Raw genomic sequence first — 15980 nt, forward strand, 5'->3', positions numbered from 1 at the left:
CTGTATGAAACTGATACAGTCACCAACATTTTTCTTTAACACTCTCCCTTTCTTCTCATTTTCTCTGCCCAACTGTCAAATGAAACATCCAATTCAATCGAGGTTTCTGGAATGACCTTTTTTATCTTTAAGGATAACTCCCTAACAACCTCATTCACTTCAGCCGCCATGATGTCATAAATATCCCCTCCTCAGAGTATTTGCATTTCCAAACATGAGCAGGCAGAATATATTTTCTACAGGAAAAAAAAAAGGAACTAATGTTGAGTAGCTATTGACACCAAAGGGAGTATTTTGTACCTGTCCTACTTAATCTTGCCCCCCAAGAGGTATCACTCCCCCCGACCATTTTGTGACTGAGGGTACCAAGGTTCAGAGAAGGCAAATAACTTCTGTGAATGTCAGCAACGTTGGGGCTGGATGGAGCCCAAATCTAGTCCTTCCCATTAGAACATGCTGCTTCTGGTTTATACAAAATGATAAAATGCTAACCGCAGAATATCTGCATCAATTTGAATGGAATAATGATTTGGGAAGCGGCACCACTCCCTGCAAAGATAAAGGTTGGGGAGACAATTTGGCGAGATCATTTTTGGTAGGTTCTGATGGACTCTCACTGCTATGTTTTCCTCTCAGGGACAAAACCAACTGACGGTGCACCTCACCATTGCTAATCGTTTCAAATCTCCTTGTAGGGGTATTTGCCTTCGGACTTTTTGCTACTGACATTTTTGTAAACGCCGGACAGGTGGTCACGGGGCACCTAACCCCATACTTCCTGACAGTGTGCAAGCCGAACTACACCAGTACAGACTGCCGAGCACACCACCAGTTCATAAACAATGGCAACATTTGTACCGGGGACATGGAAGTGATAGAAAAGGCTCGGAGGTCCTTTCCCTCCAAACATGCCGCTCTGAGCATTTATTCCGCCTTATATGCCACGGTGAGTAGCCCAGTCTTGCCGGCACTCCCAAGATGAGTTGTCGGCTGGGATACATGTCTCTCTGCCCTCCTCACCTTCATTTTTTTTGTCACAGTCACTTAGAGTGATTTTTAAAGTCCTGTTACAACATGTTTCTCCTGCATAGCACCATACCGTTGCCTCCCCCACCCCGCCCCAACACCCCAGGGTAACATACCGAGCTGCCAGAGGATATTGATTTGGGAATGTGGATAATCTCTTAGTCAAATCTTCCCATTTTACAGATGCAGAAACTGAGCCCCAGAGAAATAGGTAAGAACCCACAGTTAGACCTGGGACCCAGGCTTCTGGCACCCTGTCGGGGATCCTCCCACTGCTCACAACAGCACTCTTTGCCAAAGTTCCACTGGTTCCAGGACAGCATACATTTCTCACACCTGCCTGCAAGTTTGCAGGTGTGGGCGTTAATGTGAACGGCTGCGTGGGTAGTGCAACAGACCCGGGATAAAAACACAGCTTTCCTCTGCTCCTCCCGACACTTTTCTTCACCGTTTACCCAGAACAGAAGGGTGATCCTACCAGATCCCCAACACCCGAAAGTTCACGTGTCCCTGCTCCCCAAATCCTACAGGCTTTGACTGCCCCCGCTAGTGTACAATGTTCTCTCTACATTGTTTGCTTTCGTCACAGAGAAAACCTAAAGTGGGTCCCACATCTTAAAATACAAGAAGAAACCATGCTGTCCCTTTTACTTTCCTACTCTTTAATTGCATCCATTTTGGAAATGACTTCATCTCCCCTTTCTCTGGCCTATGCTTCCTTAGAGACAAGAGCACAGAAGTAGAGGGATCAGCTCAAAGGCCGATAGCCTATGCATTTCCCTGGGGAAGAACAACTATTGGTCAAAAACACATCTTTTCCTTACTTGAACTTCATGTTCCAGGTAGGACTAGCCCAGTGAGTCTCAATAGAAGGGAAGGTAGAAGGCAGAGGAAAGACCCCTTTGAAATAATCCATTCTTCCCAGAGGTTCTGAGCAAGACTCGCCCCCACCCCCCAGGAGAGCATGTTCCCACTCCCTCAAGTGAGGGTAACTGCACTCTCTGCTGAGAGTCTGCCTCCGGTTGAAGGGCGTCCCTGCCAGCACCTGGATGCCTACATTCAGGGTGGAAAGAAGGGGACTGACTACACGTCTGGTCTACTCAGTACAGCGTCAAGTAGACTGCTGAATATTCTCTTTAAAACGATAGCTCGGGGCGCCTGGGTGGCGCAGTCGGTTAAGCGTCCGACTTCAGCCAGGTCACGATCTCATGGTCCGTGAGTTCGAGCCCCGCGTCGGGCTCTGGGCTGATGGCTCGGAGCCTGGAGCCTGTTTCCGATTCTGTGTCTCCCTCTCTCTCTGCCCCTCCCCCGTTCATGCTCTGTCTCTCTCTGTCCCAAAAATAAATAAATGTTGAAAAAAAATTAAAAAAAAAGATGGCTCCTTGGCATCACATTCACAAGATCACACGTATAGGATGAATTTGTCAACCACCAATTACCCAAAATCAGTCTTCCTAGTTATTCCTTTTAAATCTGCTCTTTAATGAATAGGAGAGAAAAAATGACTTCAGCTGCCCCATGTTAGGAAACATGCACCTAGATAATATAGAAGCCTCAAACAGATCAATCATAGCTTGGTGAGCCTTGCTTTATGATAGATAGATTAGATAGATAGATAGATAGATAGATAGATAGATAGATAGATAGATAGATTAGATAGATTAGATAGATAGATTAGATAGATAGGCAGGCCGACCATGTATTCTTTAAACAAAGAAAATCCTCTCAGGCATTTGGCATGTTCTCCAACTTTCAAAATATCCATTTGTTCTAAATTATCTACAGCCTAAGTTCTATGAAGCAATGTATTCCTGAACCCTTTTCCTACCCATATTTATCGAACTCAAGCCACTGAGGTGTGAAATTTGTAGAACACCGTTATAAAAATAAATCTGTTACTCATAATAATCTATTGTCTCATCAAATGAGATACAAATTTCTTTTGAGAAAAAAGTCTGCTCAGAATAGCAGATGTTTTTCAAGGGTTCAGATATAATCCAATTCAAATCATGCCCCACAGACTATAATCAGATAAACCGTGATACAAGACTCCAATTGTGTGAACATTTTTTGAGCCCCTGTTATGTGTGAAGTCCTTTCAGAAATTACTCAACAAAGATCTCCTAAGGACTAGTTAATACCGTGAAGAATACTAACCCTAAGCCCCTGTTCTTATAGTTTGTAATCTTATAGGAAAGACTGATAAAGGGTATAATTAAAAAACAACATAAAAAGATAAAATATTAGAGTTAAATATATCTAGTGTAGATGTTAAGTAACATTTCCTATACAGCCCCAGAATGGTGTAATGTGCTCTAATTTTTGTAACTGATCAAACCATACTTTCGTAGGTCATCTATTACATGTGATAGAGAATTCCATCTTCTGTATTCACACCACTGTTGAAACATCATTCTACAAAAGTAAAAGTTTCCATTGTAACATTGTAAAATGCATCCACTGAACCTGTATGTGCTCAGGCCATACAAACACACTGTAGACTGTAAGTATTAGCATACTATTTCTCAGAGTTGCAAATTCACTTATCGGTTCTAAAGAAATGATGGGATGGATCAGTAATGCCCTCTAGTGGTTTCTTATAACCATTGCACAGGTGATCGAACCGTGTTTACTTCTTCGAAAGAGGCTCTGGGCCACCAGACACACATTTGATAACTGAGCCGATGAAACTTTAAGAGTGTTGCCAAGCCCCTCACAATAGATAAGAACAGCCCACATCTCAGGTGCCATAAATTACATCATCCTTTCCTCAGGTCAGGAACTCCTTTCCCAACCTTTTGGATGTCGGGGAACCCATAGGAAAGTTTGATATTTTAAAACACATAGAGTTCAATAATTTCAAACACGACTAGAGTAGGGGCACCTGGGCGGCTCAGTAGGTTAAGCCTCCAACTTCGGCTCAGGTCATGATCTTGCGGTTCATGAGTTCCAGCCTCACTCAGACTCACTCGTGCTGTCAGCGCAGTGCCCACTTCAGATCCTCTGTCCCCTTCTCTCTGCCCCTCCCGTCTTGCACTCTCTCTCTCAGAAAGAAATAAAACATTTTTTAAAAATTTAAACACCAGAGTAAATGAATGCAGAGAGCCGATCACAGCTGTTCCAAGGAACGTGAGAATTTAGCACAACTGAAACCTGTTTGTGTGACACACCCATCTGGAAGTTCTAATGCAGCCAATCAACTAACCAGTCAATGCTTTTGTGTTTGTTGCTCACAAGTGTGGAGAATCAGCTAGAACTCTGGGAGACCCCAAAAGTAAAACGTATTAGCCACTCGCCTACCTGGCCTTCTCTTTCATAAAATTCATTCTCACAGAAGGTTTCTTCGGTATCTGAGATTCTATGTGGGTTTCCTTATACTCCAAGTGATTCTTTAATTTGTTGCATAAAACTTGCACACTCTGATGTTCGTTATGCGGTCACTCTCTGCATCGCTATTTCTGTTTACGGGCCCACTAGAACACAAAACATGATTAGGAGACGGCCATTCATTGTTCTTGCTGCACTGGTTTCCCACCCAAATTCTTTCCTACCTGACTTCGTGGAATTGTTCAACTAGTCAGTGTGGCCACTTGGGCGCGGCCCCTGTTGCATGTGCTGGTGCACGTCTGTGCATGTATGTGTTTGCACCGCACAAGGAGGCTGCCTGTCACTTGCTGGTCTCTGTCCTGTTCCAGATGTACATCACAAGCACAATCAAGACAAAGAGCAGTCGGCTGGCTAAACCAGTGCTGTGCCTTGGGACCCTCTGCACAGCCTTCCTGACAGGCCTTAATCGGGTCTCTGAGTATCGGAACCACTGCTCCGACGTGATTGCGGGCTTCATCCTGGGCACTGCTGTAGCCCTGTTTCTGGTAGGTTAGCTTCCCTCTTTCTACCTTTTTCCCTCTCGTGCCCTCTGCAAGGGTGTCAGGTTAGCCAGACTTCACAGTGTAAGTCCGTGTTCCTCCTGCCCCAGCCTTGTGAGTTGCGACTTTCTTCCAAGTATTATGCATCCTTTTGCTACAAAAATGACTTCTGAAGCACCCTTTCTTTCAGAAATCTGACTGCATGTTCCCCCAAGGGGTCAGAAAGACGAATGCCTGTGGAGGACGGCTTGCTCTGCTTCCTTCAACACTCGGCTGTGGACTGGGGTCCAGCAGACTAGTAATTTGGTGTACCTTCAAAGCAGTGTTCTTTATTTTATTTTCAAAGCAATGTTCTTTAAATATCTGTTCAGAATGTATCGAGAGCAGAAACTAAGGAGGGAAGAACAGAAAACAAAGAGCCTGGGTGGAAGCAGACAGCCCCTTCTCCCATACCCTCAGAATCTCTGCTCTGGCCCAGACTTGCATATCCCACTCTGCAGTATGAAAACACTCCTCTAGCCACTCCCAGGCTTTTTAGAAGGCTTCTGCTCTCACCTACACTTGGCTCTCAGCTTATTTCCACTATAAGTGGCTTCTCAACCACATATAATAATCTTTCTGGAGAAGAGTTTTGGCTGATCCAGTTTTCTCCGTATCTTTACTTTTCTGATGATTTTAGTTCTTCAAATAGATGGGGGCCTCACCACCTGCTCAACTAGGAAATTTCTTAATCTTAGTTGGACCGGAAGAGAAGAGGTTAATTTTTATTTTTGTCTTTTTACAGTTTTATTGAACTATAATAGGCAGATAATAGATGCCACATGAAGTGTACAATTTGATAAATTTTGACATACGTATATCTTTCTCTCCCTCATCCATTCCCCTCATTCCCAAGAAACCACTGATCTCTCCAACACTCTATATTAGTTTGCCTTTTCTAGGATTTCATATGAATGGAACTATATAGTGTATATTCATTTTCTTGGCCGTCTTTCACCTGACATGATTATTTTGAGATCCATCCATTGTAGCATGTCTCAATAATTCATTTATCTTTCTTGCTGTGTAGTATTTTATCACAAGGGCATACCACAGAGGTACAATTTGTAAATACTCTTCATGGATTTAAAGTATACCTGGAAGGATTTACAGTAAATCACTGGGACTGGAGAGTCCTATGTTGTGCATGAAATGAATCCCCTAATAATATTCAGCAAGCTTCCCCTAAAAGACAATAGCCATCACAGTCCAGATGTCCCTCCTCCCATTCTGCCTATCCTGGTCCAAAGCACCCATAGAGACTGGCATTATACATAGATGACTCTTCCTTGTCCTAGCCTTCCTCCTTGCCCTTCCCAACACACTGAATACACCTATGCCTCTCCTAACTTCTAACTCAGAGTTTCCAACATTTTTACCTACTGAGATACAGGAAATGCTCCCAGTTACTCAAAACACTGATCTCCCCATGGAGATGGGGAAACTCCATTTTAATTCCAAATTATTTTAAATGGATCCAGGCTTTCTTTCTAAAGTGAAAGATGAAGGACTTCAATGCAAATTGTCTGTGTGAAGCTGCAGGAAAAGCGGTGCTGAATGATCCTGAGGTGTTGATCTCTCATAGGAGATATTTCCCAATGATTGCTTTTAAAAGAGTTTGGAAAGGGCACGGGTGACTTCAAGAGAAGAGAGGGTTTTCAAAGACAGATCAATAGTCCATCAGTGAAGGCTCAGGCTCAAAAGCCAAAAAATTTTGCTGTCCATCAGTCCCGGGACCAACATCCCCAGCTAGAGACGAAGAACGGTACAGACTGTCCCAAGGTATTTCATGAGGTCTTTATGGGATGAAATCTGTGACATCCTTTGCATTTTCTAAGGCCACATGTACAAATTCTGCCTTAGTATTAACCTTCCTTTCTCTCACTAACTTGCAGCCCTGTTTCCTACCACTTAGTTATTATTTGCTCTGTTCTTGCCTTCCCAGTTGATGGCAAATGTCCAATTTTGTTTTCCACAAATGGTCTTTATGTAAGACCCAGAACTGTTGCTGAATTACCCTGGCAGAGACAGACCCCATGCTCTTCCTGTTGTCTGCATGTGCACATGTGCACACTTCACATGCGCACACACACTGAGCTTGGAAATGGGAGGGGAAAGATGTCTTCGAAGAGACTGGAAGCCTCCCAAAGTGGAGACTTGGACAGGAAGAGAAGACTCTGTGAGACCAGGAGCATACTTTAGAGCACATATGCATTATTGTGAAGATTAAAGCAGCCAGGGCAGGGGTTGGTGATTAGTTGAGAAATTACTACGTGCCCTAATCTGTATATACACCAAATCATGTGCTCCTAGGACAACCCTAACACTATTCTTATCCTCATTTTACAGATGAAGAAAATGGGGCTCAAAGATAAATAACTTACTCAATGGCCACCCAGCCAATAAGCTATAAATCTGACCTGGGTCTTTCCAACTTCAGAGTTCCTATGTTTCCCAGTTCCCCCATTTCCTGAATCGAGGGGATTTAAGCAGAGCTGGAGAGTGAGGTGGAAGAAAGCCAAGTAGAGAATATTTATATAAATGTTCTGCAGGGTTTGAAGAGTGACAGGAAAGATTCAAAGATACTGGGTATAGAAACAAAGATGCAGAACAATGAAGACAGTGGGAAAAGACAGATAAACTCTACGAGGGCAAAAGAAGCAGAGAAGATGGTAAAAACAGACTCGGTTATGAAGGAGGGCCTCAGTAAGAAATAAAAGTGAGCAGTCGTTTAGAGGGAAAGTATTTTCATGGAAGCAATAAAGGAAAAGTGCCACTATTTTGAGTTATTTAATCTCAAGCAAACCGTAGTCACATAATTTAGGGAGGGTCGTCTTAGGAGTGAAAGACTCGTCAGCATGGATCATTTGCTATATGTGTGGCGCTTGTTAAGAGGCAAAAGAGTAAAGTGGTATGATTAAGGGGCTGTGGAGTTGAAATCTCTGTGTGACCTTGGGCAAGTTATCTAACTTCTCTGTGCCTCCTTACCCAAGTTGAATATGATAATAGTCCCTCCCTTGTAAGATTGCTGAGTGGGTTAAATGAAGGAAGGTGAAGTCCTCAGGACCATGCCAGACAGAGTGGCCCTCAATAAACCATGCTGCTGTTACAAGATGATTTACATTCGTTGTGTCTTTTAATGATTTCAGATCTGTGAGATAGGTGTTGTTATTTCCATTCACAGGTGAGGAAACAGGCTTAGTGGGGTGGATTGATAACCACATGGCCAGTGGTAATCAGTCAGATGCTTCATCAGCCCCTAGACATGTTCAGTAGACACCCTAAACTATGCCCGAGGTCTTTGCATGGCCCCTATGACCCACTGGCTCAAAAGAAGACAGTCACTATGGCAGCGATGTTCTAGGGGGAAAGGCCTGCCATCCTCAGAGGTGCCCAGGCATAGACGGCTCTAGTCTGACTCCAGTCTTTTTTCCCCTCATCCTGCAGGGAATGTGTGTGGTCCATAACTTTAAAGGAACACAAGGATCTCCTTCCAAATCCAAACCCGAGGATCCCCGTGGAGTGCCCCTAATGGCTTTCCCAAGGATAGAAAGCCCTCTGGAAACCTTAAGCGCACAGGTACAGTAAAGTGGTTTTAGCAAACCAAACCCACAGGCTCAAGGCCGGTTATCTTGGGAGGTCAGCTAATCCATTCCTCTACTGGAAGCAGGATACCACTGAATCCACTCAACACTAATCAAATCTGAGGTAAAGGCTTCAAGAACTTCAATCTTCTTTCAGTAGTCCTGTATTTATTCTGGGGCGTGGCAATCATGAATCCTCAGGAAGTTCTTAGTAATGTCTAACTTAAACCCCAGCTGCTTTAAGACACCTTGACCTACTATGTAATACCACATTTATGAAATTTGGACCAATTATGTGGGAGGCCAATCTGGTTTAGTGACTAGGACAATATTTAGAAAGAGAAAGGTTTTGTTACATTCAGCAATAGATGTAAGCTGGAAGCACATTAAAAAAAACAAACAAACATTAAAAAGGTTACTAAGTGTCCTTTTGCATCTATTTTGATGACCACAATCAAAAAATTTCAATGCAACCATACTCACTTATTTACATCAGGGCCTTGGTTCATGTCAGATACAGAAAATGATTAGCTGCACAGTCCTTGTCCTCGAAGAACTCACAGATAATCAGGAAGGTGGATATAAGTGAGTAGTCATAATATGGCATACTGAATCAGAGGTTCCCAAGGTGCTTTGTGAATCCAAATGAAGAAAAAGAAGTGTATTCTGTCTGAGAAGACAGGAAATGCCATGCAGAAGATTCGCCAAGTGAAAGCAGCCTCGAGAGATAGTATCAAACACTTGTTTTTGCCTGGGACAGTTGCTAGGTGCTTTACAACTACATTCTTATTTGAATGAAAACCTATTGAATCGATAGGAAAGTCCCACTGCACAGGTTAAAAAATAGGAATATGGGGGTGCCTGGTGGGCTCAGTCAAGCGTCCAACTTCAGCTCAGATCATGATCTCACGGTTCGTGGGTTCAAGCCCCACTTTGGGCTCTGTGCTGACAGCTCAGAGCTTGGAGCCTGCTTCGGATTCCGTGTCTCCCTCGCTCTCTCTCTCTCTGCCCCTTCCCCTGCTCGCTCGCTCTCTCTCTCTCTCTCTCTCTCTCCTTCAAAAATAAATAAACGTTAAAAAAATTTAATAGGAATATGAAGATAGCGATGTTCACCGAACTTGCCTGAGGCCACGTAGCTAGCAAGCAGGAGAGCTGAGATGAGTGGTTCTCTAAGCAGAGAAGGAGATAACCAATAACAAAACAGGGTTCTACTGTCAGGCCAGGCTGAGTCCCACTAAAATGTTTTCCTGTAATAATCTATTCATCTTGAATCGTGTTTATGTTTATATCCTTACAAAACCATTTTGATAGATAGTACAAGGGAAAAGCAAATCACTTCCCACTGGAATTATCAATATAGTATAAAATAATTTCCCTTATTAAAGATTATTAACTATCCGGTATCTGAGATGAACTCTCCTATTTCTTTTCACATTTAGTGAAGTCTTTCTAATTTTACTAACAAGAAAAACAAAACACTAAAGCTATTTCCATCTTGGGAAAACTAGGCCTCTCCATTAAACCCAGAGCCGAGTATTTTGTTTGTTTTTCCCCCAACCTGTATTAAGGTGAACGTTTTGACTTGATTTAATTAAGAAGTAACATACTAAGGGGCACCTGAGTGGCTCAGTCAGTTGAGCGTCGACTTCGGCTCAGGTCATGATCTCACAGCTTGTGGGTTCGAGCCCCGCATCAGGCTCTGTGCTGACCGCTTGCTCAGAGCCTAGAGCCTGCTTCAGATTCTGTGTCTCCTTCTCTCTCTGCCCCTCCCCTGCTCACGCTTTGTCTCACTCTGTTTCTCAAAAATAAATAAATGTAAAAAAAAAAAAGTAACATACTAAAAAATCTATTGCTGGTTTATTTATATACAGCCTATCGATGCAGCTTGAGTGATAAAGGAGCTAAATCATGATCCCTTGTAATGAAATGGTGAGATAGACTTTCTCTGGTCTTCCCTATCTAATTATGTTTCTGTACCTGATAAGATCAGAGTGGTTTCCTCTACTTTTGAGGTGAAGCAACTGAAGACAAAGGTGAGTTTTAAAAGCAAACAAATAGCTACTGAGTTCCACAAACATGGGAGTCTCTGTGTTCTTTTAAATGCTCTCTACTTTGCCTTAAATGTCCCAATTTAAGGACATCGACTTTGGACCCCATCCTTCCGCCAAACACCACTCAAGCACTACCCTCTGTTGGAAGCCTTCTCCAGGCCTCTCTCTCTTCTCCCTCAGGACCATTGATAGTGACCACAAAGGTCATAGAGACATCTAGGTCGTATTTGGGGGGATTCCACTTACATTGAAATATGAAGTGCCAAACAGAATTTCAAACTCTGCTCTTCCACAAGATAGAATGAAAGATTATCTTTAAAATATATATCATGATTCACTACGAGCAGCAGTTGAACTTCCTTCAATCTGCCCATGTATCTTTGTTTCCATGTGTATCGTTCCATCTGGATACGAGGCCATTTCTGAATAATAGGCTTGGGCCTAAGGACCTCATGGACCCTTGTGTGATTGTCCTACACAATTAATGCCAATAATGCCCCTTCATATCTGCCTCTGCCAAGAGCTTGGAGACCTTGAGGATCTGAACCCTATTATTTACTCTCCATATTTCCTGGCATTCGTGAGGCATGAAATGAATGTTTGACAGGGGCAGAGGCAAGCCAGAAACAAAACCTGAACTAGAGACTTTAGACAAAAGCAAGAACCAAAAATCAGACAATAGTCACTATCTGAACCCCCACAGAAGACAGAAATTAATAAGAAACAGTGAACAGGGCTTCTGCAGACTAGTCAAAGAGAAGCCACAGGACGCTGGTTAGAAAGTTGACTTCTCAAGTGATGCCTTCCACACCAACTATAGAAGACTCAAGTAACAAAGCATCCACCTTTATTTAAAATGTTTTCATGTGGGCAGTTAGGATGATTATACCCTTTACTTGTTGGGTCAAGAAAAGAAAATTAGCATTTATTGCAAGCCATCACATTCAGTCCTCACAATAATCCTACAATTGTTATAAATCCCATTTTGTAGGTAAGTTAAGTAAAATACAAAGATTTTAAGAAACATGCCCAAGGTCACCCAGATAAAATTAAAACAGACCCATCTAATTCCAAAGGCCCCGCCTGCTGTACTATACCATAGGGCCTGGCATTTCATTCAAGAGAAATTCCATTCTGAAGTCTGCAATTTAGCATTAAATGGAAACATGCGGTAAGGGATACTGTATTTGAACTGAGCTACAGTTCTTCCAAAAGAAATCTGCCCTGTGGTTTCTCCTGTGGGCAAGGACTCCCTAGTCAACTCCAACAGCTGTGGTTGCTATTAGAAGCTGACTCCTTTGTAATATCTGGGATAGAACCATCTTCCCAGGGAGAAGATCTTTTGGAATCTGAGAGAAAATAGGAACTTCTCTTCAGAGCATCTATTCATACGTGCGAAATCTATCCCACTGTTCAAAAGACCTCAAGGAGTTGGGGGCGCCTGGGTGTCTCAGTCGGCTGAGTGTCCCACTTCGACTCAGGTCAGGATCTCGCAGTTTGTGAGTTCGAGCCCCGCGTCGGGCTCTGTGCTGACAACTCAGAGCCTGGAGCCTGTTTCAGATTCTGTGTCGCCCTCTCTTTCTGCCCCTTCCCCACTCATGCTCTGTCTCTGTCTCTCAAAAATGAATAAATGTTAAAAAAAAAAAAAAAGACCTCAAGGAGAAGACTGTCTGGCTGGAGAGGGGACCTGGTCACCCTCCTTTCCTTCCTCCTGAGACACCTCTCCCTTTTACCACATGGAGTTACAGTGCTTTTTATTCCTTTCTGAAAATCAACTCAAATTTGAAGATTTGTCTTCTGTGATTCCTTTAGCATAGTTGATTAAGACAGGGTTCATTTTCTAAAATCTTTCCCAAGTACTAAATAAAAACCAAAAAGTATTTATAGAATCCAAACAAAACAAAAATGGTCAGGTTTCCAAAGCATAATTTTGTGGTCCTGTAGAGTTCTTGTAATCTCATAGACACCCTGTTCTAGGATCCCACAGAGTTATTGTGACCCTAAGGAGACCAGCTTGGAGCTGTGCTCTGCTTCTCCACGCCCTTGGTGTTGAGCAACTGTGCACTTGTCAAACATAGTTTATATTCACAAAAGGAAGTTAGAAATGAAAGGATTGTATGAACTCACTCTGGGTGTGGTGTAAAGTCTCTCAATGTCTCCAGATTTGGGAAGAAGGGGAGACCTTTTTTTCTTTAGCAGAAAAAGAATCTAATGGGTGCTGAGACCCAGGTGCCTAGAACCTTACCCCAGGAGGTTCTAATCCATCAATCATGAGGTAAAAGAATATTTATAGTTCAGAAAATATTCCCAGAGGAATTCTAAGGGCCCCCTTGATTTGAAACTAGTGATATTGTAGACATCATATCATAAATAGAAGACAAGACTTGGAAAGTTAAAGAAGTCTGCCCAAAGTCACCCATTTAGTTATCCTAGCCTATTGAATTACTTTATCTTTACTGCTTACTCTGAAATGGAATCTTATAAGCATGTAAATTAACAAAGCATTGACCCAACATTTTTTTTTCCAAAAAGGAAGCATATTATAAAAGTGAAGACATAAAGGAAAAGTCATTTTTCACATTATGGCAAGAAATGCATCAAGCTCTAGTTTTCACAAACATGACAGATAAAAAGTACATTGAAAAACAAAATACTTAGTTTCTAAAATTTGTAGTAGAGCTCTCAAGAATATATGAATCTCTAGTATTTTAAACATAAACAGGAATCAAGAAACCAATAATAATCAGATCTAAAGCCACAGTTTCCTAAGTCATTTCCCAACCCCATGGACTGGGGGGTTTAAGTTCAGACAAAAGAGGAAATGTTGGGACCTGTATATAGAAGTTATGTAAACAAGAGGTAGGGGTTATATAAACAAGCCATAAATGCTCAAAACGATAGAATTACGAGGAAAAGGGGACAAAGCTGCAAGCATAGTATGGATTGTAACACATTTCTCTCTAATTAATAAGCAAATAAAATATAGTGAAAATATAGATGATTAGTAAGATCTAATGTGCATTACATACAATCCTCAAAACATATGAAACATTATGAAAATAAATCACATAAAAGTCTCAAGAAATTGTAAAGGATCAATATCACACAGGTTACATTCTTTAGGAAAAAAATAGATATCTATACCTAAAACAACCCTGTACATTTGAAAATATTAAACTCCTTTCTTTATAGCTCATGACTCAAAGAATAAATCATACAGAAAATTTTCAAAACTCAGAACCGTTTGATATTAAAACACCACATTAAAAATGTGGAATGCAGGGGCGCCTGGGTGGCGCAGTCGGTTAAGCGTCCGACTTCAGCCAGGTCACGATCTCGCGGTCCGTGAGTTCGAGCCCCGCGTCAGGCTCTGGGCTGATGGCTCGGAGCCTGGAGCCTGTTTCTGATTCTGTGTCTCCCTCTCTCTCTGCCCCTCCCCCGTTCATGCTCTGTCTCTCTCTGTCCCAAAAATAAATAAATGTTGAAAAAAAAATGTGGAATGCAGCTGAAGTTACTTTGAGATCCTTAAATGTTTCTATTAAAATATGATTGAGTAAGTATGATACAAGACAACTTTATAGAGACCAAGTTTAGGTGCAGAAATTATTTATTTTTGGTTGAAAAATCAGGGAAGATTTAATAGAAACAGTGATAATTTGTGAGGCCCTGGAAAAGCATTTCAGGGAGAGGGAACAGCCTGTATGAAGTCAGGAGACGAGAGAGCAAGGGCACAGCCAGGGAAGAGTGAGTGTGCACGAGTCAATCAGCCCGACTCTGAGATTACACCTGCTTGTCTTTACAGAATCACTCTGCCTCCATGACCGAAGTCACCTGAGACAGCTGATGTGTCACAAGCTGTTTTTTTTATCACCCTCCAATTCGATACTTCAAGACACACAGTTACTTGATGTCAAACTGTGAAGACAAGTATTATGTTTATCTAGTTAGAAGCTAATGTTTTGTACATTTTTTTGTATGAGGAAGTGATGTAGCTTGCCCTGATTTTTTTTTTGTCAGCTTTAATATATTTATGCCAGAATTTTACACCAACAAAACTTTCTTCTTGTTCCAGTGCGCATTGAAGAACCACATTGATTCAATGATTGATGTTGTTTTGTGATATTTGTACACAGACCTTCTTTTCTCAGTTTTATAGGCACAGAAATAAAATTAATGTAACAATTCACCTTACCCCTTTATTACTGCACTTGCTGCCTCCTCCAGAGCTTTTAAATTTTAATGAAAATTAACTTTTGAGTTGCAGGGAGGGCAATGTTGGTTAATGGTAAATCTCAAAATCAATTGGGCAGAAAGAAACATTCCTTTCACAAAGAACTTTGTGTTCTTGTCTCTTAACCTGTTTTGTATTCCAAGTTAAAGTACTATATTAGTGAAGTCACTTACTTAACATAAAAAAGTGGCAGAGACTCCTGGATTTGAGGGCTATTGGGGTTATATGGTTCTCTCCTAGATAAAGTCTTCTCCCATCTAAAAAAAAAACTCAAGAGGGGCGCCTGGGTGGCGCAGTCGGTTAAGCGTCCGACTTCAGCCAGGTCACAATCTCGCGGTCCGTGAGTTCGAGCCCCGCGTCGGGCTCTGGGATGATGGCTCAGAGCCTGGAGCCTGTTTCCGATTCTGTGTCTCCCTCTCTCTCTGCCCCTCCCCCGTTCATGCTCTGTCTCTCTCTGTCCCAAAAATAAATAAACGTTGAAAAAAAAAAGTTTTTTAAATAAATAAATAAATAATTAAAAAATTCAAGATCTTTCTGGAATCATGTCCTTGCACTGGGAGGTAACACTGCAGACCTCTTTCCAAAAAGCAACCAGTACCAGTCTCCCCTGTCAACTCAACAGTTTTGTATATCATATTGTATGGACTTTCTATGAAAATGAATATTTTACAGTTTGCACAGTATTATTTTACAGAAAGGGTATCGGAGCATCTACAACCTAGAGCCGCAGAGCAACAGCTTGGCTTTGTGGCTTTTAATTGTTCTAGAATTTTAACTGCATCTCATTTTTCTAGCATGGTAATAACTAACGTGTAACTCCTTTCAGAGAAGGAACTCCCTTGTCTGGACCTATCAGAATGTTTTCTTGACACTTTCATGTTGGCTCTTAGCTTTTTTTTTTTTTTTTATTTTTTTTTTTTTTTTTCTAAAGAGAAGAAAAAAAAGTTATCACAAAATGTACTCTGGCTCCTGTCGTTTGTTTTAAGCTTCATCCCCTGGGTATTTGAAGGGCCACAATGAAGTGAGCCCAACACATGTTTACACTTTTTAGTTCCATGCCTGCTGAGATCAGGGCCAGCAGAGGCATGACTGGTAGGTCTTTTCGTGGGGGAGTATGTGAGCGAGTGTGAGTGGAGGTGGGTGGGACTGGGGATGTGGAGGCAAAATTTTAAAATTCTTGCAA

At 42.0% G+C, this 15980-nt stretch overlaps 1 protein-coding gene across 5 annotated transcripts in view; it reads left to right on the forward strand.

Moving 5' to 3' along the window:
- Positions 1–14757, forward strand: part of PLPPR1 (phospholipid phosphatase related 1) — a 326239-nt gene extending 311482 nt beyond the window's left edge. For 4 of the 5 annotated variants that reach the window (XM_040481836.1, XM_040481835.1, XM_040481834.1 and 1 more), the window contains 4 exons: positions 696–946; positions 4722–4898; positions 8379–8510; positions 14369–14757. In XM_040481836.1, the coding sequence (XP_040337770.1) occupies positions 696–946; positions 4722–4898; positions 8379–8510; positions 14369–14401 (593 nt within the window). In that variant the 3' untranslated portion in view covers positions 14402–14757. Of the gene's footprint in view, positions 1–695; positions 947–1209; positions 2170–4721; positions 4899–8378; positions 8511–14368 lie in introns of those variants that run through there. The other variant, XM_040481838.1, reaches the window with a different exon arrangement.
- The last annotated feature ends 1223 nt before the right edge of the window (positions 14758–15980 follow it).

Source organism: Herpailurus yagouaroundi, unplaced genomic scaffold (genome assembly GCF_014898765.1).
Source record: "Herpailurus yagouaroundi ecotype Mexico unplaced genomic scaffold, PumYag 160, whole genome shotgun sequence".
Lineage (NCBI taxonomy): Eukaryota > Metazoa > Chordata > Mammalia > Carnivora > Felidae > Herpailurus > Herpailurus yagouaroundi.